Here is a 19774-nt window from a genome sequence, read left to right as displayed (position 1 = left end):
TTCAAGCATCAGCCTCACTACCGTAGTGCCAATCACCAGGCACAGACGTGTTCGTGCATTAGAATAAGCTGCCGGCGACAGCTAGCCCAGGAGAAACCCCCATAGGTAAATCCTCGCTGGCAGTCCCTCCTCGCTGGCAGTTCCTTTGCTTCTTTGGAAGCCTACTTAACAAGCAGGGTTACGATACCCATTCAGTTCGTTTCTCTCCCCATGTAGTGGCATCATTGTGTTACCACAGCGGAGCTCTAGGCGAGCGTCGGATATCCGTTCATAGGCCAGAGCTTGTCGCTCCTGTAAAGGATGCTTTGATCGAATTGGGAGTTTGACGCCCATGCCCGCAAATCTGTTCACCATGGTGTTGCAAATGATCATAAACTGCGCCTCAATCCTTCAGCATGGTCAGCCTCACGGACCGAAGTCCGCTGTCGTGGAATGAAAGGACCCCGAATTTTTGGACCCATCATACCACGTCTAAGGCAGAAGAGGCAGCCATCCCGAAGAGTTTCCCCACGACATGTCAACAACAGTCCTCTTACGAAAAGTTGCTAGAGGAAAAAGACCTTGCCGGTTTGCCTGATGCTGCGTGACCGTGAGAAAATCCTATTGTGGGAATATTGGGTTTCCAAGTGGATTATCGTGTTCGGAGAACCTAAAAGATTAACATGTTGAAGGATGGTGCCTCCTCTCGTTCGGAACCCAAAACATCGCTTAGGACAGTCCTCCATCGCAAAAACTCTATGTGCATTTCCAGAGACTAAGCCTGAAGACCAAATTCATGCACGCTTCCTATTGAATTAGCTGCTCCGCAGTCCTAGAACGTACCCATCAAAGAAGGTGTCTAAACCAAGTTCCAACCCCAGAAACACCCACTCATGTCTCGCTGTAGACGAATGCAAAACACCCAGAGGCCTAGCATCACTCTATGTTGGGCTACCTAGCCTCTTTTCCTTCTTGATCCGTTCTGCTTCTGCCATCGCTGCTAACTCTTCCTTCGATGCGTTGTAAGTTGCGGACACTTGGTTGAACGGATTGTCAGGGTGTTTTTCAAACTCTTTCCGGATCTGGTCGATCTTCTGCTGCCTTCTGAGTCCCTTTTCGTCCTTCATCTCTTCAAGCCTCTGCTCTTCGTATTGCGCGTAAGCAGCCTTAAACCTCCTCTCGGGGTGCCGATCAATCTTTTCTTTACTGTCGCCTGTGAGGCTGAGCGCGTCAAGCGCATTATCAATGCCAGTGGCATTTAGGGTTGTGGGTGTATTGAATGAGGTCAGGGCAGAGTCGATGCCGCGATTCTTCTTCTGGGCGGTCTTTGCGCCAGACCCCTTTGCCTTGGTTGGGAGAGAGGCTTCTTCTTCGCGAAGCAGAGCCTCCTTCTCCGCCTTCTTTCGGGCTGCTTCCGCTGCTTTAGCAGCCGCTGCTTCGCTGTTTGGGCCGGTAAGCTTATATCATGCAGGAATTTGGTGGTGGTGTTGAGAAGGTGAAAATTGGTCATGCATACGCCTTAGCAGTAGACTTTGAACCCTTCTGCCACTCCTTGGCCTCCTCCTCCTCAGCTTGCTTGACCTTTGCTGCCTGTTTCTGAGCAGCGGCATCGGCCTTGCGGGCCTGACCGGCAGCTTTCTTGGACATTTCGCCTCCGCCTTTCCTAGGCGCCATGTTGCTTGTTGTGAATGACCTGGGCTTCGGGAAGTACTGTGAAGAGCGGGAGGAGAGAGTAACGTTATACTTCTGACTCAAAGGAAGATCAGGAATATAAACATTGAAGGAACCATGGTGGGAAATCTTAAGGTGGGGCAGGCACAGCCACAGTGGCTCAACCACGTGCGCCGCCACATTTTCTAGTGACTAATCCTCTCGGGCCTAGTGAAAGCCCCGAATAGCCAACCACTCAACCCTTCCTCCTTCCTCCGCGTCGAACCCCCCTGCCTTTAACTCAGCCCACGATACCTCACTCAGAAGCAACCTCGCATATGTACAGTCTTCAGTGGCGCTTCGATGATACGACACCGCTTAGAGTGGACTCCATCTCCAACCGCCGTGTGTACAGCGCCAAGGTCTTCCACTGGAACCTTAGAGACACCTCACTTTTCACGAGTGAGGACTATTCGATCATCTTATATTGCATACGATCTTGGTATCGATTCCCTACAAGGTAGCGCGGAGAGTACACGTATGCACATGGCCTCTTCAATCTAGTCTACCCGGGAACCGAGCCCGTATAGCCCTGCAGGTACATGAACAAAGCCGGGACTATACTAATTGCATGGTTACAATCGAACATGCATGCTTCTCCATGTTTCATTGCAACTTCGCATCTATGAGAGTGCGGGCTAGGCTGGAGCTCCATCAGACGCAATTGCTGGGTTCCCGGTTCCGGCTAATTTGATCGTTCTGATATTGTCCATTCGCAGAGCTGATCAGAGTATTGGGAGCTGTAATGGCGGGGTTCGGGGTAGTATATAGAAAGTATTTCCTTGCCGCTTGTTTTTTTCTGGTCTCTGTTCAGGTGTTCGTGTTTTCTTCAGTCGCCTCGTCGCTAATTCAATTGAGGGGCTTTCTCGTCGGTGACGTCGTTTACGATTTGGAATTGATACCTTCCCGCACCTCGTCCTATTTCCAATCTACACACAACTCGAAGACTCAATTGGTCTTCGAGACATTTAGCAGAATGGCAACTCTTACATCCCTCCTCCTTACCGCGCTTGCGGTGTCAGTATCCGCAACAGTTGAAAACCCAAAGACTCAACCGACACCTCCCATGGGCTTCAACAATTGGGCACGCTTCATGTGCAATCTCAATGAAACTCTCTTTGTCAAAACTGCAGATGCAATGGTATCCAAAGGCCTCCTTGCCGCAGGCTACGACAACATAAATTTGGATGACTGTTGGCTACTCCGTGAACGTAACGCAAAGAAAGAGCTGCAATGGGACCCTGAACTATTCCCACACGGCATACCTTGGCTAGCAGACTACTTGCACACCCGCGGCTTCAAGTTTGGTATCTACGAGAACGCCGGCAATATGACCTGTGGCTGGTACCCTGGATCCCAAGACCACGAAGAAATCGACGCCAAAACATTCGAGAGCTGGGGAGTCGACTATCTCAAGCTTGACGGTTGCCACATGGACCTCCAAAAGGGGCGATCGTATTACGAGGAATTCGAATACCGATACAAACTCTGGCATAAAGTCATGGGGAATCTCAAGAAACCTTTCATCTTCTCGCAATCAGCACCTGCGTACTTCTCGCCGAACTTTCATTTGGATAAGAATAATACAGATTGGTATCGCACAATGGAGTATGTGCGCAAGAATGGAGAGCTTGCACGGCACTCCGACGACATCAAGGTCTACAGCACGCTCGCTAACCAGACCTTCGAGCCTGGCGGTCATTGGGATAGTATGATGAATAATTACGGCATGGAAGTGCGACTTGCACGCTACCAGTCGTGCGGTTTCTACAACGACCCCGATTTTCTGACTATCGATTGGCCAGATCTATCCATGGATGAGAAGAAAACTCATTTCGCACTTTGGAGTTCCTTCTCCGCGCCTTTGATCTTGAGCGCCTGGATCCCAGATTTAAAGAAGGAGGACATCGAGTATCTGACGAACAAGGATATCATAGCGGTGGATCAGGATGCGCTATGCGAACAGGCAACACTAGTGAGCCAGGATGGCGACATCGATGTTTTAACAAAAAACTTGGCGAATGGGGATCGGCTGCTCACAGTCTTGAATAGAAGTGACAAGACAAAGAGCACGACGATCTCCCTCACGCGCCTCGGCCTCGATAGTAGTGGATTCTACAAAGCGAAGGATCTCTGGACCGGCAAAACAAGTAGCGTGAAGAAGGCCATAGAAGTTAAGCTTCGCACACATCAAACGACTATCTTGCGCATCTCTACTTCTGAAGGCAAGAACAATCTGACCATTACTCCCACCGGCCAGATCTTCAACACCTTCTCTCTAAACTGTCTGACGGAATCTACTTCCCACAGCTCGTCGTCCGTCAAGTTCACGGGATGCAATGCGGCGGATGAGCAAGTCTGGCAAATTGCTTCGACGGGGCTTGTCAGTCCTTTATCGTCGAACAAGTGTTTGAGTGTTGATGATGGCAAGGTGTCGTTGGAACGATGTTCGGAGAAAGATAAGAGTCAGGTGTGGAGTTATGGCGTTAGTGGTAATCTGGTAAATGGTGCCAAGGGACTTTGCCTGGAAGAAGGTAGTAAGAGTGCTGTAGCAAAGAAGTGTGGTTATGATTTGGATAGCCAGGTGTTTGCGCTACCTGGAGGTGTAAAGTTGGAGAACTGAAGAGCGAAGTTGGGCCTATATATATAGCAATGTTGGCGAGAGCGTTCGTCTGGTCTAAAATGAACAGAAACATTGTACAGAGTGTCGAATACTAGCATTTCCCCGAAGCACCGCGCCTTCACACCTAACGTGGAACGACTAAGGCGGGGTTGACCCATCACATGTCTGCTGGAATCAGGGAGAAGGTCAATAAGATGCAGATCTCCGTCCTGAATTACACCCTCCTTCCCCCCATCACGTTCCATGTTAGGTGACATGATGCAGTATGTCAGGAGTACGAAGATACTATGTCTCCCTGAAAATGCCCATAGAAACAGATCTCGCCTCCTACATCCATCCATAATAAATTAGCACAACGCCACGAACAATGCTATCCAAACCTAGATCATATCTCGTGCCAGAACAGACAGCATATCACTATAAACATCCTATCCAACAACAGCCTTCATACTCAGCCTCTCTAAGAAGCCACTCAGGTCCTCCTTCTTAATCTCAATAACACATGCCTCAAAACTATCCATCCTCACCCTAGCCTGCGTCTCTCTCACAACCTCTTGAAAGGCAAGACCAAATCTATTCCTACCAAAACCTCTCATTTCCTGCTCTTCAGTTTCTGCATCACTCGCCTCACTCTCTGTTTCTTCCTCCTCAGTTTCATCCTCGACTTCGTCTTCCTCAAGACCAGCGGCGAGATTGCGTTGGATTCGGGCTTGTCTTTTCTTGGCCCTTTCTCTTTCTTTGGCGAGTTTCTTCTTCTCTCGCTGTTTCTTTCGTTCTTCTCTCTTTGTCATACGTTCTCTTGCTGTTTCAGTTGCGCCACCGCCACCCAGGCCAACAACGACGTACAGACCTCGTGAGTCGTCAAGGCCGGCCATTACGAGCTCACTACCCTTGTGCTTCCCCTTAGTGCCGTTGAGCTCGACAATTGCTTCAGCGATCCAAAGGGCTAGCTTTGTGAGAGCGCCAGGGTGTGTGAAAAGCTGAACGTCTGGCCCTTCTCGAACGACCGCCATGCGAAATGAACGTAGATGGCGTATTTGTTTCTTTTCTATTAGCGTTGTTCCGGTGCGGAGAATAGCACGATGCAGGTGTTGGGCGGTATTAATGTGGTCGCGAAGAAGGTCGATAGAGGATAAGGCATCGTAGGCGGTCCAGAATCGAGCTGTTATGTATTCTTGTGCGTCTAGCACCATGTCGCCATTTTGTGCTCTGTCATTGACCATCTCTGAGCGGTCCTGAGCTCCGATGAAGTTTGAGTGGTCGAAGCTCGATTGGTTTAAGCTTTTTGCGTCGCCGACTTCGAGAATCGCTCCGAGGATAACGCCAGCGTCAATAGCACTTAGACATGCTTTCCAGCCCCAACAACGAACGAAGCCCCAGCCGTCTTTCATATCGCCATTTCGAGGAGGTGGTGGGACAAGTCCGTCAAGGCCGTAGACGGGTGCAAACTTCAGTAGTCTTTCTCTGAGACCACGTTTCAGCTCCATGTCCATGTGGGTGTAGTTCTGCTTGCATTGTGTCAGGCTGACGCCCATCTTGGCAAGCAATTTGTCGAGTCTTCGCCTTCCCGCATCACTCCAGATGTGTAAGCGAGCTGAAAGGTAGGGTGAATGGAGCATGCTCTCGTAAAGGCTCCAATGTCGTAACATAAGGAATCGAGGTTCGGGAGAGAGTCGTATCGACGTATCAGTGGCTGATCGGGCAGTAGTTGGGATAACACCGGTTGCGTCTCCCATACCTACATCGCGGGCAATGTCCCTGAGATCGATGGGGTTCAATCGGCGAACTTCATCTCGAAGTACTGAGCGGATGCGCTCCCCTCGGTCGCCATTCCACCCCGCAGAGCCCCCGGCTGCCGAAAGTGGATTGAGGCCTACTCCACTTCCCGTTCGACCGTATAGTTCCAGACTGCTAACCCCAACGATAGCGTTCCAAAGGAGGTCGTTGTCTTCTCGACCTAGTTCCGATGCAAGGGAGTAAACGAGAGATGATACTGGTTCCGAATACGACGCGCCAAGCTCATAGTACTTATCGAGTACATTGGTGTACTCATTGCGCATAGCAAGCAACTGCTTACGCAGATTCTTAACAGATTTCTCCTTTGGTGCAACGATGGCTGGTGATACTGATCGGCTGCGAGGAGAATCTGAACGTGAGAAGTCGGACGATCCTCCAAGCCCGCTTGCTGTGCTCAGGAGCCCGCGTCGGGCAGGTCTCCTGTTGGGTGAAGATGGTATTGAGCTCCCCTAAATGCCGTCAGACTACGGCTCTCGTTTCCACTCTAATCTACGTACCGAATTACTTCTCCGTCTTTGTCGCGGGCGCTCATCCTCAGACTCTTCGTCTTGAGCCTCGTCATCCTCACCCCACGATTTTCTCTTCTTCGGGGCTTGGCCCGATTCTGGGAGAGCATCGTTATCATCCGCATCGTTATCATCCGAATCCGAGTCCGTGCCCTCCCCAACTTCAGGCATGTCTGCAAGGGCACAATATGCCTCTCGCTCTGCTTCTAAATCGTCCTCAATGTCGCCGTCATCGAAAACTATTATGCCCCCTCTCCCGGATTCATAGTTTCTCAGGATTTGCCCTTTATCAACGCCAACTTGTTTCCGCACGAGCTCTCTCGTGTCTGGATCCTGGGCCATAGGGGAACCGAAGACATTCGACAGATTCCAAGGCCTCCTGGAATCCATGACCCAAACTTCAACATCTCCCGGTCCACCCTCCCCATTCTCGTCCACATCCATTCCCAGTATTTCTTCTAAGTCTACCATGCCTCCAACACCTAGACACACCACAACACCGCCGCTACCACCCTCGAGAGTCCGCATAGGACGTACTAGCTCTTCTGCAGCTCGGGAGAGGTCATTGTAGCCGGCAATTGGCTGTATCTTGTGGGGGATGTAGTCGCGTTTTAACAGCGCGGTAAGAATGCGACAAGCACATAGCGCGTCCGGTTCAAGGGCAACGAGAAGTAAAACCGGCGGGGAGGAAGCATGATTTCTCCGGGTAAGATTTTGGTAAAGGTGCGCGATCAGCCCTCGGGGAAGGTACATGTTCGCTGGGCCTCGGAGTGGGAAGCTTCTGGAAAACGCGTGCTGAAAGACGCGTTCTGGGTGGTCTAGAGATAATTTAGCTGAATCTTAGGCTGGTCATAGGGCCTTGATTAGGCATGAAATAATGAGAGGGTCAACAAATATTTAGAGCACAGAAAAGTGCAATTGCGCAGTGTAGACGTGGTAATCGAAGTGGCTGTCGTGAGGGAACATGGTCTACGGGAACGCGTAGAATGTGCTAACCGCAGTTGTGCTAGCGCTGTTTTTGACGTGCACGTGTCATTCCCCCGAGGTTGCTCGATCTTTGATATTTGCAAGCTTCTAACACTAACACTGTATCATCTCAAAAGACACGAGAAATCATTTATTGTTGCCTTTCATTTCACTATCTTGCTAGAACTCTCCCTGATAGGAGATGCTTGCCTTCCGACTGGCCCCTTACCCTGCGTCCTTCAAACAATACCTTGCTCCTTATTTCTCCTTAAATGTCCCTGTCGGACTTTCCACGCGTAGTCAGGCCTAAAGATATGCTTCAACCCGAGCCAGGGCGTATTCACCAGACTGTGCCCTGTATAGATGAACACATCATACAGGAAGCCACCAAAAGCACAACCACAGAATGGTGCAACCATTGGAACCTGCCACAGCGGATTAGCGTATTGCCCTATTAAGCGGCGTCCACGTCCAACATGCCCAGAAATAATACCCCCCTGCAGTCCATACCTCATGTCCGTATACTACTGTATACGACATGAGACGAGGCCCGAAGTCCCTTTCAAGATTGATTGCATATCTAGTTTCCCATCCAAAGCAAGCTCCGAGTCCAAATATGAGGAAGAAAAGGCAAAGCGGAAACCATTTATCGCTCTGTAACAACATTCAGCTCTCTGAATGAACCTTCTGAAACAAGAGACGCACCTTTGGAACACCATTATTACTTAGATCCTTTAATGCGAAAATGACGAACATCAACAGCGTACTAGCGATGAGTTCCGAGAAAAATTGGCCTGCCCTTATCATGAACGGTTGGGGATACGTACAAAATATACCGGCTGTTGCTTTAGGACTAGGAGGAACGGTCCTTATCCCATGGCCCTCAACGTTATTAATCGCATTCAAGTAATTGGTATATATACAAACCCTGATGCACAGTACGCGCCTAGGACCTGGGCCAGGAAATACATCGGAAACCGCCTCCAGGGAAGTTGTCTGAACAAACAGTTTGAAAACGTGATAGCGGGGTTGAGGTAGCGCTAGAGTTGCCTGCGACATAGATTCCGAGCAATACACCTGGGCCCCATCTGGAATTGAAATGATTAGTATAGGTTTAGATAATAGTTTAATGGCTACACCAGCCGGATCGGAGCATGCTTCCACGAATGGTCTTGAACTCACCCCAGGATATAGATTGGTAAGGGCCAAATCCGTTTCCTCCCGGAGCAGTGTTTTGTCCAGTTGACAATAAGACTTGTGCCACTGATCCGTCCCCGAACATTATCATGATAAAAGTTCCCCAAAACTCCGCAAATGGCTCTCTTAGGACCGTCCTGATTCTTGACCAGAGCAATTGCTGACGTGGATGGATATCATGATCCTTGTCTACGGGAGCGGATGGGTGGAGACCCAATGCTGAACGGGGTTTCCGCAGGCTCGAGGAAGATTTGTAAGGACGCACGCTGTTCATGGCAACAGAGGCCTCAGTAGGAATAGTGTGCAAAGGTCCTGCGTCCGAAAAAAATTCATTGTGGCGCCGTTCAGGACTCTGCATCAACGAAGTGCGTTTTGGGAGCTGAGGTTGGAGTGGTCAGGCCATCTCGGCGGGAGTTAGGTCTTCCGTTCATAAGGAATAACGATCTAAATATTCTGTAGCTGTGGGATGGAAAGCAATGATATTCTAGTAGTAGTCCCTGGACAGAATTTCAAACTGGACGGGCTTAAGTCTTCCATCATGGGAACTCACTACGTCACCCTAAGACTTGTCAATGAGCGTAGCCGTGCGCAAGAAGCATGCGGGATTGGCGACTTTCCATAATAGCGCAACATCTATCTAGGGTGTCAACTGTTCCCCCGCATCAGCACTAATGTGATTATGAATGACGCACCTTGTTGGACTGCATGAGGCATTATTTCCGAAATGCTAGACGCCCGAGCCAGTTAGATTAGAGACCGTGCACTAGTTCCTCCGCACTGATGAGACTACGGATAATCACCTAGAGGAAGATCATTTTGGAGTTTGGTGATTGTGCTCTTCTAATCGATCAACTCACAGTGGAGATCCCAAGAGTGTGGGGTGCATTGACAACTTTCGGAGCGAGGCAGCTCTTGCTCAATGTGATTTCTTTTCATGCACGTCCACATTCTGACGAATGGTGAGTGGCTACTGCTGAACCGTGTTTCATTATTCAGCCATCAAATGACGCTTGAAAACTTTGTTGCAACTTCACACACACCAGCGAGCCTGGATTGAAGTTTTTCCACTGCCACAATCCCATCAGGACAATATTTCTACGCTTCATACCAATGAGGTCGTCGCTGAAGCAACCTAACAAGGTTTGATGCTCGACAGCGAACAAACACTTCTGTTCCCTCAGAGAGGCGAATGATAAAACTTTGCGATAAGGTGACCTTAAAGATTCCGCTTCTCTTGGATTTATAGCCTTCCTCTCCCATCTTTACATCTTTTCCCAGCGTCCTTCCCCTTAACACAACCCTCACCGCAAGGCTCCAAACGACTGACGGAGAAACTTCTGCGACCTGGCGTTCTACCCTCATCGAGAACCTGAGCCTGTATTCCTCCTGGACTTGCGCCCCCGATTCTCCGCGTTCAATTTTAAGGTGTTAACTACACATCGCTTCGACGTCCCGTTCTCGTTATCTGCAATCCTAGAATATTTTCGCTCTCCTTCCTTTCCTCTTTTCCTCGTCCAATCTCTCTTCTCCTCTACCCACGCCCCTAACTATCCTCATGGATCGACGCTTGATGAACTAATATCACAAAAACCGCCCACCTATCTTTATGCTTACGCCCTATTGATCCTACCGACTATTCTTAGATACTACTGAGCCGACTGCCTTCTCGAACAGAATGCCAACGTTAGTCTCGTAGCTTAATTACCTTGATGGTGGGAAGGCGTCATGTGTGCAGGACACAACTCTAATCTAAGTATTGTAGTAACAGACATTGTCAGTGGTCCGAAAGGATAGAAGGAACCTATTGTTAGAAAATAGGTGAGAAAACTTGGAGCATATCGTTCCCACAATTCAGGTGTGCTTCGTAGGAAAATCACCAAAATCTGGGTGCATGAAGCCGATTTCTTGGCCCTCAAACTTTCCCCGTCCAATTTATGACGCAGCGTATCATTCTGGTCACCTACCGCTTTACCAGTCCACCGCTACTTCAGCTAACGTATACCGACCACCTTTTATTTGACTTGGAGCCTTCACTATAATTTTCCTTACGCACATATAAACCAAATCTTTTCGCTAAATCCCTAAGTTAGTCAAGAGCAATTGGCGGGGTGGTTTATGCATTAACTTGTGAAAACCTACCGGAGGTACACCATCTCCGTCTATTTCCTCTAAACTAGCCCACAGATGTACCAGCTGGGCCCCTTCGGATCCCATGCATAATGGGAACTGTAAGATAGCCATACGGTGGGACTATCTTTTTGTATCGCCCGGGTTCGGTTCCCGATATGGGGTTTCCTTTTTCCTTTTTGTGTCAGGTTTTATATGGGCCGAGGCACCGGTGGGGATTTCTCCATGGCTGGCCCGGTGAAAGAGGAAAAAGGAAGTTGGTTGGGCCTTCTTGCTAGGTTCTGCTGGAGAATCGCCACGGACCCTAGCTTCGGACTAGAGCAGGCATACTTAATCAGGGATGAGGCTCTGAGGGTGTCAATAGCTCACTCGTAGTTCTATCTCACTCGACGGGTCTGGTGTTCTACATGGTGGGTCTTCACTCAGGACGCATCTGCATACCGCCACCCTGTATGTACTTCCTCCTCGTGCAGCTAGTGGTAATACTTGCACCAATGCGTGAAATTCTCAATAGTACTTCTTTTTGCGCTGAGATTTGGCGTGCTGCACTACACTTTCATGCACCATTTCACGCTCAAAAAAAAAAGGAAGGGTAATATGATGCTTCATTTAATGTACGTTGATCAAAGTCCTCTTCAAGCATGCGGCACCTCTAAACTAGCCAAGAGTAAGTTAACGATGCTAAAAAGTCCCTCGCCCAATATTAACCCGCTCGCCAAAACGATGATGGGAGTTTCTGATCTCCCCTTATACTTCCTCCACCACAGACTAATGATCCCGCCGATTGTACGGGCAAGAGTGAACGAAGGTGTATTATACATGCCTGTGGGACTTAGCGATGAACGTAAGATTGGAGATATGGGGAGAGGAAATACCGACTGCAACTGCAATACCGCCGGGTACCCAATCGACCCACCATTCGGTCAAACCCTTCTGTTTCCTAGCGTTACCCCAGACCCTCAATATCGTTCCAACAGCGAATATCACGGCAGCACCACTTGCCCATTCTGCCACTTGTGGAGGCAAACCTTTTCCCGTTACCAATCTTGCTGTGAAAACCCATACATAGCCTGTCGGTACTTCAAATAGGCCCCCAGGGATCTTGTACACATGTGTGTACAGTTTATATACCACTGCAGACAGCACAGCGCCCACAGCGGACCCAATCATCTGGCCCCAAAACTGAGCATTGGGGGCAGCACCGAGGAGATGCCCGCATTTTAGATCCTGCATCAGGTCGCCAGCTTGCAGTGCCGCGGACTCGGATATGGCCCCTGCAAGGAGATTAATGATGACGGCGTTCTTCGCACCAGGGCCAGTCGTGGGAGTGACGAGAGCAAAGACGAGTTGCGTGAGTTTGGAGATCCCGGAAACAGGGTTGAGATCTGTCTCGCCGAGGGCTCGGACACCCATGATTGAGAGGAGAAGAGCGAGAGTTAAGGCAAGGATGGTGAGTCCGAAGGGGATGAGGTGAGGGAAGGAAACGTGGACTGCGATGATGCAAAGAACGAGGGAAAGAATGAGGCTAATGACTGTGGTGCGGGTGGAGATGAGATGCTCTGGCGGTGCATCATGTTCTCCCTCTTCGCAAAGATGGTGCTTGATGGCCATGATTGGGTTGGCAGAGCTGTCGTTCAAGGGGTTGTAGCCCTTCTTTGAGGAGATGTTGAGTGTGAAAATCTCTTTCCAAGTATGCTCTCTCAAGGCCTCTTTGAGCGTAGGGAAATACAGCCGTGCAAATGCGATCAAAGGGCGAAGCACAAGCCATCCGAGACTGATGAGAGAATCTGCAAGCATAATGGCGAGGGATATCCAGACTATCCAGCCCTTGCTTCCTTCAGTCCAATCTGATACTGGGCCCGGTGCCCAGCCTTTGTGTTTTGCAAGTGGAGAGAGGATACCCCATCCGATAATCGCACCAAGGAGCATGTGAAGGGTGGTGGCGGGTCCCATGATGATTCCTTGTCCGACATAAGCTGGCGATGGGTTCAGAGTCCAAAGCCAATTGTTGGCGAGCGACAGCCCAAATATGGGGATATCGTGGAGCTGAGGGAGGAAGTAAGACACTGTAGTGTACAGAGCAGATCCCGTGAATGAGATCAGTAGTAATCGGATCTTAGCTTTCCAATCGCCATCCTGGCCCATTTCTTGCTCAGCTTCCTGTTCATTGTTTTCATTCCTCGAGCGAAGGGGATGCTCTTCCTCAGGCTGATCCGTGGCCGTGGACTCTAAGAGACTTTGTTGCTCCTCTTCAACTGCAGCTCTCGAGCTATTTCTCCTTGTAAGGCTCGCGGACTTCTCGTCTCCATGAAGGACTTTTATCATTAACGCCGTCGCAGTACCACTTGGAAACTTAAGCTTTTCTCGAATAATGACCTCTCGGCGAAGCGGGACCGCAAATACAACCCCGAAAAAGCAAATTCCCACAGACCAAATGATCAGCCTCCAAAGGCTAATATCTAAGGGACCATTCTCTTCAGGCTTCAGCAAATAGTTCAGAGCAGGTATAACTCCCACGAAACCACATCCCAGTGGCATCGTTCCAACGGACCCGGCAACCGATTGAACAAGGACATTCTCAACGGGAGTAAAGGGAAGCTTGATCAATCTCGAAACAGTCTTGAAGTACGCAAAGCCAATCAGAGCAGACGGCATGGCCATTCCACTGACCCACCCAGTCTGAAGTCCAAAGTACATGTTGGAGAAACATATGACAACTCCAATGGCAAGGCCGACAAGGACCCCACGGATAGTGAAGTTCTGTGGCTGTGTACGGTCTGTGAGGTATCGTCGCGGCCCGGATCTATTGGAGATGCTCCGACTGATAGGAGCGTCATCAGTATCATGCACCTCATGGCTTCTTTCGTTATCGACCATGGGGCTGGGTGCTGATTCTCCCCGATCCGGAGCCATGTGGCGGGGTTAGAAGGTAGTGAAGACAAGCCAGAGGCGGGCAGAGTATTAGCGAACAGATAACCGTCAACCCAACACTACACAATAATCTGGAAGGGAAAAAAGAGAGATGCGTAGGGACATGGATGTGACAGATAATGTAATTACCAATCTGGCGAGGTCGCAGCATCCTTTCTCCGAGAGTAGTGTCACGTGAAGATGCGTGGGACGGCTTATTTCCGATTTGTCAGGCTCGCCAACACCAAAACGCCTTGTGTGATGTAGCGGGAGTCTCGCGATAGATATTTCCTTCACGTTCCTTTCAATTTTAAACCTTTCAGGGTGCACTCAGTTTTCCAATCTCGCATCCACGTATGCGGTTGTTGCGAAATATGATGGCACATACATTCACGCTCCTTCTCACCCTTTTCCTGGCATCATGCACCATAGGAGAACACACCTCCAACTGGGCCGTCCTGGTCTCCACGTCCCGCTTCTGGTTCAACTACCGCCACCTAGCCAACGTACTCTCGCTCTACCGCACCGTAAAACGTCTTGGAATCCCCGACTCGCAAATCATCCTCATGCTCCCCGACGACATGGCCTGCAACCCCCGCAACGCGTTCCCCGGCACTGTATACAATAACGCCGACCGCGCGCTCGATCTCTATGGCGACAATATTGAGGTAGATTATAGAGGCTATGAGGTCACGGTGGAGAATTTTATTCGGCTGCTGACCGATAGGGTTAGTGAGGATATGCCGAGGAGTAAGAGGTTGTTAACGGATGATCGGAGTAATATATTAGTGTATATGACTGGGCATGGTGGAAATGAGTTCTTGAAGTTCCAGGACGCAGAGGAGATTAGTGCGTTTGATCTTGCAGATGCATTTGAGCAGATGTGGGAGAAGAAACGGTAGTGTCTCAATCCCTTCTGCACTTGCCCTCGGTGCTGACTCTGATGGATGCAGGTACCATGAAATGCTCTTCATGATCGACACATGTCAAGCAAACACCATGTATTCGAAATTCTACTCGCCCAACATCCTCGCAACCGGGTCTTCGGAAATCGATCAATCGTCCTATTCCCACCACGCAGACAACGATGTCGGAGTCGCTGTCATCGATCGCTACACCTACTATAACCTCGAATTCCTCGAAACTCAAGTCCGAGACCCAACGAGTAAACTTACAATGGGTGACTTATTCGACAGCTACGACGAAGAGAAAATCCATTCGCATCCCGGCGTTCGATATGATTTGTTCCCCGGAGGCGAAGATGCCGCGCGGTCGAGACTGGTCATGGACTTCTTCGGCAATGTACAGAATGTCGAGGTTGAAGGAGGGATTCGGAGGAATGAGACGGTCTGGCAGGAAGAGTTGGCCGCAATTGAGCGCATGATTGTGGAAGCTAAGAGGAGGCATAACGAGACCGTCAATACCCGACCACAGCCGCAACATGTTGTTGAAGAGGCTGAAGTTGCGGATGCCAAGCGGAGCCTGAGAAAAGAGGGTGCCGTACGCGTTGATGAAGAATCGGGATGGACGAAGCAGATTGTTGGGGCAGCGGCCTTGTTGGGATGTGCTGGGGTTTGGGCTGCCGGGTCGTGGTTCGAGTCGCTTTGAAAGAAACATGAGATAGCCGGGGAACATGTTCATCCTAAAACACGAAATAGCTGGCCTAGCTTCCCGCGGCTTGCACGAATTTCTAGTCGATAGGGATGCTACAGAGGCGTATGCATCGCATCCCGCCGCGCCGAACTTTGTCACGTCCCTGCGTGCAGAAGCTTGATATATAGCTGGGGCGGAAGGAGGAAGGATGTGCGTTATTCGCGGAAGAGCCGAGAGTTTAATCAGCAGAAGCCCGTAGGTTTCCAGGGAAGGCACAGCCCGCACCCACTAGCAACGTAGACGCCTCCCCATCGAAGCAAATCTATTACATAGTTGTTATGAACACTCTTGATTGTAACGTCGCAGCTAATGTCGTTCAATATTTCCTAGATGGTAGAAAAAGGACTACTCCAGCGCCAAACTTCACTCTTCCAGCTATCTTAGGAACATTAGAAGGAAGGCCATCTCCACCCCCACTTCCTCAAAACAAATGAAATTGGGATCTGCTTAGGTCTACTTCAGGCGCTTTTCAGCAGCCTTCCAGTTCACGACCTCCCAGATAGCCTTGAAATACTCGGCTTTGCGGTTCTGATATTGGAGGCTACAATCTTGGTTAGAAATGGTGTAAATCCTTCATAAGGAATGAGAAACCTACTAGTACGCATGCTCCCAAGCATCGATGCCAAGAAGCGGGCGGAATTGGCCGACAACAGGATCTTGATTCTAGCAGCTGTCAGTACTTGTCGTTCGACCGTGCGGGAGGCTACATACGGCGTAGGTCTTGATTGAGATGCTTCCAGTCTGCGTATCCTGCACCAACCACGCCCACCCGCTCCCTTGAATGCCCGCCAATGCCGCATTGAATTTCTCCTTCATGGCATCTAAACTTCCATAACTCTCGTTGATGGCCTTGGCCAGTTGTCCCGTTGGCGGCTCACCGCCTCCCTCCGAGGTGGGGGCAAGATTCTCCCAGAAGAGAGAGTGGTTGATGTGGCCGCCTGTTAACAACGGTCAGTTAGGAAGGGCTCTTTGTGACAGGGTCTAAGGTCTCCTCGAACGAACGTACCTCCATGGAAGTTGATCATTGGCTGCAACGCGATTTGTGCAGTGATATCTTCCTTTTGCTTGGCTTCTGCCATTTGCTCGGAGAAATTGTTGAGTGAGGTTACGTATGTCTGGTGGTGTTTGTCGTGGTGGAGCTCCATGATCTTGCCAGAGATGGCTGGTTCGAGCGCGCCGTAGTCATCTGCTCAACATTGATCAGCTCCACGATATCCTGTAGGAACGGGATGGGCTTGCATGGGAGATCAGGCAGCGTAGCCTTCCCGCGCACAAAGGCTGTTCCCGCCAACCCAGCCCTAGTGGATGGCTTCGGAGCAGAGGCTCGGAGGGCATAGCGCACGACAGACGTGCGAAGGAGCGAGGCAGACATGGCTACAATTGATGACTGCTAGCAATTGGCAGTGGCAGTTGAGTGGACAGGGTCAAGGATCTTTGAAGAGATAAAAATGCGTGTCTTCTTGAGGTTCTCGTCTCGGTTGCTAAATAATCAAGCCGGGCAAACGTCATGCTAACGTCCAAGCTCAAGCTCCCCTCATATCGTCGTTCCGCACCAATGACATGTCTGCGTTCGGCTTCTCGCAGTGTGGGAGGCCGAACCCCAGGAATGCACAAAAGAGCGCGAGGGATGTTGGGACTATGCAAATATCTTGATATTTCGCGCCTCACGTGGAAAGAAAAGATTCATGATATCACCTGTGGCGCTCCTGTGGCGCCCCGCATTGCCAGCGCAGGCACCGTCAACGGCCGGCCCCCTCCAACACTTCCTGGATGGCCTTCCAGATTTTCTCACCTGCCGTCTTGTTGAGAGGTACATACACGAGTCCAATCCCCCCTTCCCTTCTCTCACGCCATGTAACATGACTTTTTCACGTCCTTTAATTCCTATATTTACTGTTCCTTGACGCGCATCTTCCGCATTCTCTCTTCGTGTTGCAAGCATGGCTCCCACCATTGTGCACCTTCCCAACGGCCAGAATCTGACAATCACCCCTGTCTTTGGCGGGCTATTCTTCAAGAGCAATGACTTGACAAACCACCACTCCCCATTCCCACCTGGCTGGACAATCGTCCTGAACTCTGAAGACCATGCAGACCCTGACCCCGCAGACAACGAAGACACCTCGTCGGCGTCTGAAGAGGTCAGAATACCTCGACGGCACGTTGTGCATCGGTACAAGCGGCCTACCCTCCACAATGACCATCTCTACATATCCTCGATTTCCAATCCGAGCAGCAGTGACTTCAAGCCGGCGAGCTCCCCCACCAGGCAGATTGCGATGATGCTCTGGGCTACCCTGTGGTGGTACTTCCACCAACCAGAGCCGACCCTGCAGCTTACCACTCCGGCTTCGAAGAACACACCCGACTCCGGAAAGCCTGAAGGCGAGTGGAGAATCGCCATAAATCGAGAGGGCATATTCAAGGGCAAGGTTGTACTACCCAAGCTCGAGCGGATGGGTTTGGTCGCCAGCGAAGAGTCAAATGTAGGCGTAGTTCAGGACGAAAAGTCTCCTGAAGGCTGGACAAATATGTTTGTCAGTCGGCGGTCATTCTGGCTACTCGACCCCAGAATTTACCTCTTCACCCTCTCTCCCATGTCCCAATCGCCCTTCCCTTCTGGCTCCCCGTATGCCTCCCGCCCTGGTTCACCCTCCGGGGAGCGACCCGGTTCACAGAAGGACATCCAACTAGACCAAGTCTCCCAGGGCCTCTGGTCTCCCACAGCCCCCGGCCCTTTCCATTCCACCAGCCACCTTCCGACCTACTATCCTCCACCTCCCCCACAATATATAATCTCGAACCACGTCCGCCACCCCATCCGCCCCAAACCCCCCCGTCAAGGCGAAATCTTCTACACCCGCTTTATTCCTTCCGTCGGCCAATATCTCTCCTTCCGTGTAGCTTCCATATCCTCCAAACCCCTCCGCCACCGTGGCCCTGTATCCTCACAAACACCAACCCCCCATCGCAACTCCCCGCTCTCAGCCTCCGACTCCGTAGTCTCCACCATTGCCGGCCTAAACCTCGGCCTCTCCGACTCAGAGTATCTCCACAAATGGATGAACATCCCTCGAGTATCATATTATTGGGGCGAGAGCGGACCGCAAGCGCACCAAGAAGCCTTTCTCAAAACCCAGCTACGGTCTCGGCATTCCTTCCCCGTAATCGGCTGCTGGGACGGCAAACCCTTCGGCTATTTCGAACTGTACTGGGTGAAAGAAGACAAACTCGGAAAGTACCTCAGCAACGTGGGGGACTATGATCGAGGTTTTCATTGCTTAGTCGGGGAACAAGAGTTCCGGGGCGAGCATCGAGTAAGGGTGTGGTTGAGTGCGATAGTGCATTATTGTTGGTTGGCAGATAATAGGACGGAGACGGTTATGCTGGAACCACGGGTTGATAATGACAAGTAAGTGCATACAATCAGTCACCTCCTTCCCCAGATTTTTGTCAGAATCTATATAATATGACGGAAGATTTTTGCCAGCTGCTAACGAAAATAACTGATAGATTGGCGCAGTACTGCATGGACGCAGGCTTCTACAAAGAAAGAGAGATCAGCTTTCCGCATAAACAGTCTAATCTAATGAAGATTAAACGGGATGCTTGGGAGGGTCCGGCGTTGTAACTATGGCTGGCCGACAATACTGCATCTCTTGTCAGTCGCCTAACTAACGCGGAACATGTCGATAGTTCAGGGCGGAAATTTGCAACCTGTTGATGCTCTACCTTATTTCAGCAAGAGGTTTAACATATAGACTATGCTCTGGTCATGTTCCACGTTGATCACAACATGATGTATATGTACGGGGGGTTCTTTTCCTTTTTTGGAGGTGGAATTCGTAGGTTGGCTGGTTGGGTGGATATGGCTGCTGTTTTTAGTTTATGACGATCTTGGGATGGACCGGAGATACCACTGCTCAGGGTTGGGTGCATACTGTTTTATAACAATAATCGGATATTTCCTCCAACCTTACATGCAACAGTGGAGCTGCGGATTGTCGCTTGTTTTGTTTGACCTTCCTGATTTGCCCTGATCTTCAAATACCTTGCTGTTAATATCTCGCTAATCAGTTCTGAATTGTAGTAAATACTAGATCAGATCCTAAACATAGGTTGACTTTTACCCTGACTTAGAATCTAGGTATCGCATATTCTTTATAAGGTAACTTAAGGCAGGATCACTTGAGCACTTGAACGCGGGATGGTTATGGGGAATTTAGATTTGGATTGATTTGAAGTGATCTTTTTGAGCTAGATATCTCCTGTACATTCTCCATATATCCACCCACCATGTTATTAG

At 50.1% G+C, this 19774-nt stretch overlaps 8 protein-coding genes across 8 annotated transcripts; 3 read left to right on the top strand and 5 right to left on the bottom strand.

Annotated features, from left to right (window-relative positions):
* Positions 1–725: 725 nt before the first annotated feature.
* Positions 726–1736, bottom strand: BDR25DRAFT_295059 (DUF1014-domain-containing protein). The gene is made up of 2 exons (XM_033688820.1): positions 1496–1736; positions 726–1419 (listed from the first exon to the last, which is right to left on the bottom strand). Exons 1-2 carry the CDS (start codon positions 1651–1653, stop codon positions 921–923), a joined length of 657 nt encoding a protein of 218 aa, XP_033542351.1. The 5' UTR covers positions 1654–1736; the 3' UTR covers positions 726–920.
* A 929-nt stretch (positions 1737–2665) lies between these two features.
* BDR25DRAFT_239285 (putative alpha-galactosidase A) lies at positions 2666–4312 on the top strand (the record flags this gene model as incomplete). The annotated part of the gene is made up of 1 exon (XM_033685669.1): positions 2666–4312. One exon carries the CDS (start codon positions 2666–2668, stop codon positions 4310–4312), a length of 1647 nt encoding a protein of 548 aa, XP_033542350.1.
* A 428-nt stretch (positions 4313–4740) lies between these two features.
* On the bottom strand, positions 4741–7368 carry BDR25DRAFT_295053 (CDC45-like protein; the record flags this gene model as incomplete). The annotated part of the gene is made up of 3 exons (XM_033688819.1): positions 4741–5110; positions 5159–6497; positions 6615–7368. 3 exons carry the CDS (start codon positions 7366–7368, stop codon positions 4741–4743), a joined length of 2463 nt encoding a protein of 820 aa, XP_033542349.1.
* Positions 7369–7795: 427 nt separating this feature from the next.
* BDR25DRAFT_306636 (aquaporin-like protein) lies at positions 7796–9297 on the bottom strand. Its single transcript, XM_033690675.1, has 4 exons — positions 8764–9297; positions 8287–8669; positions 8062–8235; positions 7796–8006 (listed from the first exon to the last, which is right to left on the bottom strand). The coding sequence occupies exons 1-4, from the start codon at positions 9134–9136 to the stop codon at positions 7821–7823; spliced, it is 1116 nt and encodes a 371-aa protein (XP_033542348.1). The 5' UTR covers positions 9137–9297; the 3' UTR covers positions 7796–7820.
* Positions 9298–11533: 2236 nt separating this feature from the next.
* On the bottom strand, positions 11534–13946 carry BDR25DRAFT_270100 (OPT superfamily oligopeptide transporter). The gene is made up of 2 exons (XM_033687193.1): positions 11781–13946; positions 11534–11728 (listed from the first exon to the last, which is right to left on the bottom strand). Exons 1-2 carry the CDS (start codon positions 13816–13818, stop codon positions 11541–11543), a joined length of 2226 nt encoding a protein of 741 aa, XP_033542347.1. The 5' UTR covers positions 13819–13946; the 3' UTR covers positions 11534–11540.
* Positions 13947–14080: 134 nt separating this feature from the next.
* BDR25DRAFT_306633 (uncharacterized protein) lies at positions 14081–15749 on the top strand. The gene is made up of 2 exons (XM_033690674.1): positions 14081–14713; positions 14769–15749. The coding sequence occupies exons 1-2, from the start codon at positions 14190–14192 to the stop codon at positions 15421–15423; spliced, it is 1179 nt and encodes a 392-aa protein (XP_033542346.1). The 5' UTR covers positions 14081–14189; the 3' UTR covers positions 15424–15749.
* BDR25DRAFT_346049 (manganese and iron superoxide dismutase) lies at positions 15721–17021 on the bottom strand. Its single transcript, XM_033694111.1, has 5 exons — positions 16708–17021; positions 16475–16654; positions 16180–16406; positions 16064–16131; positions 15721–16009 (listed from the first exon to the last, which is right to left on the bottom strand). Exons 1-5 carry the CDS (start codon positions 16838–16840, stop codon positions 15922–15924), a joined length of 696 nt encoding a protein of 231 aa, XP_033542345.1. The 5' UTR covers positions 16841–17021; the 3' UTR covers positions 15721–15921.
* Positions 17022–17280: 259 nt separating this feature from the next.
* Positions 17281–19437, top strand: BDR25DRAFT_270099 (siderophore biosynthesis protein-like protein). The gene is made up of 2 exons (XM_033687192.1): positions 17281–18880; positions 18982–19437. The coding sequence occupies exons 1-2, from the start codon at positions 17409–17411 to the stop codon at positions 19097–19099; spliced, it is 1590 nt and encodes a 529-aa protein (XP_033542344.1). The 5' UTR covers positions 17281–17408; the 3' UTR covers positions 19100–19437.
* Positions 19438–19774: the final 337 nt, after the last annotated feature.

This window comes from Lindgomyces ingoldianus, assembly GCF_010093535.1.
Source record: "Lindgomyces ingoldianus strain ATCC 200398 unplaced genomic scaffold BDR25scaffold_38, whole genome shotgun sequence".
NCBI classification, from domain to species: Eukaryota; Fungi; Ascomycota; class Dothideomycetes; order Pleosporales; family Lindgomycetaceae; genus Lindgomyces; species Lindgomyces ingoldianus.
Note: the sequence above shows the minus strand (reverse complement) of the source record. Positions and strands in the feature narration are given on the sequence as shown.

Coding starts and splice junctions, on each gene's coding strand:
- BDR25DRAFT_295059 (XM_033688820.1), bottom strand. CDS start 1,653: ATGGCGCCTAGGAAAGGCGGAGGCGAAATGTCCAAGAAAGCTGCCGGT. Junction 1,420..1,495: donor TCAAAGTCTACTGCTAAGGC/GTATGCATGACC, acceptor CGGCCCAAACAG/CGAAGCAGCGGCTGCTAAAG.
- BDR25DRAFT_306636 (XM_033690675.1), bottom strand. CDS start 9,136: ATGCAGAGTCCTGAACGGCGCCACAATGAATTTTTTTCGGACGCAGGA. Junction 8,236..8,286: donor GTAATAATGGTGTTCCAAAG/GTGCGTCTCTTG, acceptor ATGTTGTTACAG/AGCGATAAATGGTTTCCGCT. Junction 8,007..8,061: donor CAGGGGGGTATTATTTCTGG/GCATGTTGGACG, acceptor CCGCTGTGGCAG/GTTCCAATGGTTGCACCATT.
- BDR25DRAFT_270100 (XM_033687193.1), bottom strand. CDS start 13,818: ATGGCTCCGGATCGGGGAGAATCAGCACCCAGCCCCATGGTCGATAAC. Junction 11,729..11,780: donor CGGTATTGCAGTTGCAGTCG/GTATTTCCTCTC, acceptor TAAGTCCCACAG/GCATGTATAATACACCTTCG.
- BDR25DRAFT_306633 (XM_033690674.1), top strand. CDS start 14,190: ATGATGGCACATACATTCACGCTCCTTCTCACCCTTTTCCTGGCATCA. Junction 14,714..14,768: donor CAGATGTGGGAGAAGAAACG/GTAGTGTCTCAA, acceptor TGATGGATGCAG/GTACCATGAAATGCTCTTCA.
- BDR25DRAFT_346049 (XM_033694111.1), bottom strand. CDS start 16,840: ATGTCTGCCTCGCTCCTTCGCACGTCTGTCGTGCGCTATGCCCTCCGA. Junction 16,655..16,707: donor TACGCTGCCTGATCTCCCAT/GCAAGCCCATCC, acceptor AATGTTGAGCAG/ATGACTACGGCGCGCTCGAA. Junction 16,407..16,474: donor AATGATCAACTTCCATGGAG/GTACGTTCGTTC, acceptor CGTTGTTAACAG/GCGGCCACATCAACCACTCT.
- BDR25DRAFT_270099 (XM_033687192.1), top strand. CDS start 17,409: ATGGCTCCCACCATTGTGCACCTTCCCAACGGCCAGAATCTGACAATC. Junction 18,881..18,981: donor CCACGGGTTGATAATGACAA/GTAAGTGCATAC, acceptor AATAACTGATAG/ATTGGCGCAGTACTGCATGG.